Below are 1,155 nucleotides of genomic sequence, written 5' to 3'. Positions count from 1 at the left end.
TGTTAGCGTCAAAGCTTATCGATTCTAAACTCGCCGGAGGTGTGACATCGTCTACGGCTTCAGATTTACACCCTCACACCAACTACGAGATGAATGGCTTTGATCGGGATACTGCCTTTGCGATGGTCGCCTTGATTCACTACGCTTTCGCCAGCACCTTCCGGATACGAACTGACCGGTCGCAGCACCTAATAATATACAGAGCGCCGGACGCGTAGAATACTAAGACAGAGCTACGAAGCCATTCTCGAGCCACCGTTGCAACTCTATACTCCTAGGGTGAGGTAAGAGCTTACCATTACATACTATAAACCGTATGTATGCTTGAGGACCTTATTCCATCGACATCAGAGCGCTGACTGACGACAGGCGCAGCATCGCAATAGCCCTTTCCATCAACTATGATGCAACCACTGGACGCCCACTCCTCGTATACGCACAACACGTAGCTTCGTCATATAACCAACTCCGGCAGCCGATAAGCCACCACACTAGCGATGTCTTGCTCCGCCATCATATCCACTGGCACCCAGCGCAGTGGCCGGCTCGTCGTCAGCATGTGCGCTCCTCCTCTCGGCCGAGTCCCGCGATACACCCTCATAAGCAGGTTTTGGTTGCGTCCAGTACCAACAGGCCCATGTGATCCAGCAGAAGATGACATCGAATCCCACGCTGCTCACTGCTGGGTGTTCTAGCAGAGCACTCTGGATTCCCACAAACCCACCATAGGCATACGCTGTTGCGGTAGTCCATGCCAGCATCAGTCCGGCATTCCCTAGGACCAGTGCCCACATGTAGCTGTAGACCTTGTCGGTGAATTGGCTATCCTCGATGAAGGATGAGGCCGGTACAACAGCGCGTGCAATGGGCAAGAGCATCAAAGCGATGTGTGGAGCCATGAGCACCGGCATGAAGTGTGTAGGGTGATGCCAGTAGTGTTCATCTGCTAGTTGCATCGCGGGATAAGCAGTTGCAAAGATGGCGAAAATGTTTAGGAGCCATGGACCTAGCCACGTTTGCCGACGCGAACCATATGACGATGGAGCTGGTGCCGGCGGGCTTAATAGTAGGGTGAGCATGAAGAGGTTTGTAGCAAAACTGATGGCCACGATCTGGCCAAGCAGCATGAATGCCCAGGTATATCGAATGCCGCGA

General features: G+C 53.1%; 1 protein-coding gene across 1 annotated transcript; it reads right to left on the bottom strand.

Annotated features, from left to right (window-relative positions):
- Window positions 1-491: 491 nt before the first annotated feature.
- On the bottom strand, window positions 492-911 carry J4E84_007040 (uncharacterized protein; the record flags this gene model as incomplete). The annotated part of the gene is made up of 1 exon (XM_049389626.1): window positions 492-911. One exon carries the CDS (start codon window positions 909-911, stop codon window positions 492-494), a length of 420 nt encoding a protein of 139 aa, XP_049242819.1.
- Window positions 912-1,155: the final 244 nt, after the last annotated feature.

The sequence above is a fragment of the Alternaria hordeiaustralica genome (genome assembly GCF_023758085.1).
Source record: "Alternaria hordeiaustralica strain BMP 2776 chromosome Unknown scaffold_14, whole genome shotgun sequence".
In the NCBI taxonomy this organism is placed as follows: Eukaryota; Fungi; Ascomycota; class Dothideomycetes; order Pleosporales; family Pleosporaceae; genus Alternaria; species Alternaria hordeiaustralica.
This window is presented reverse-complemented; position numbering and strand designations above follow the sequence as displayed.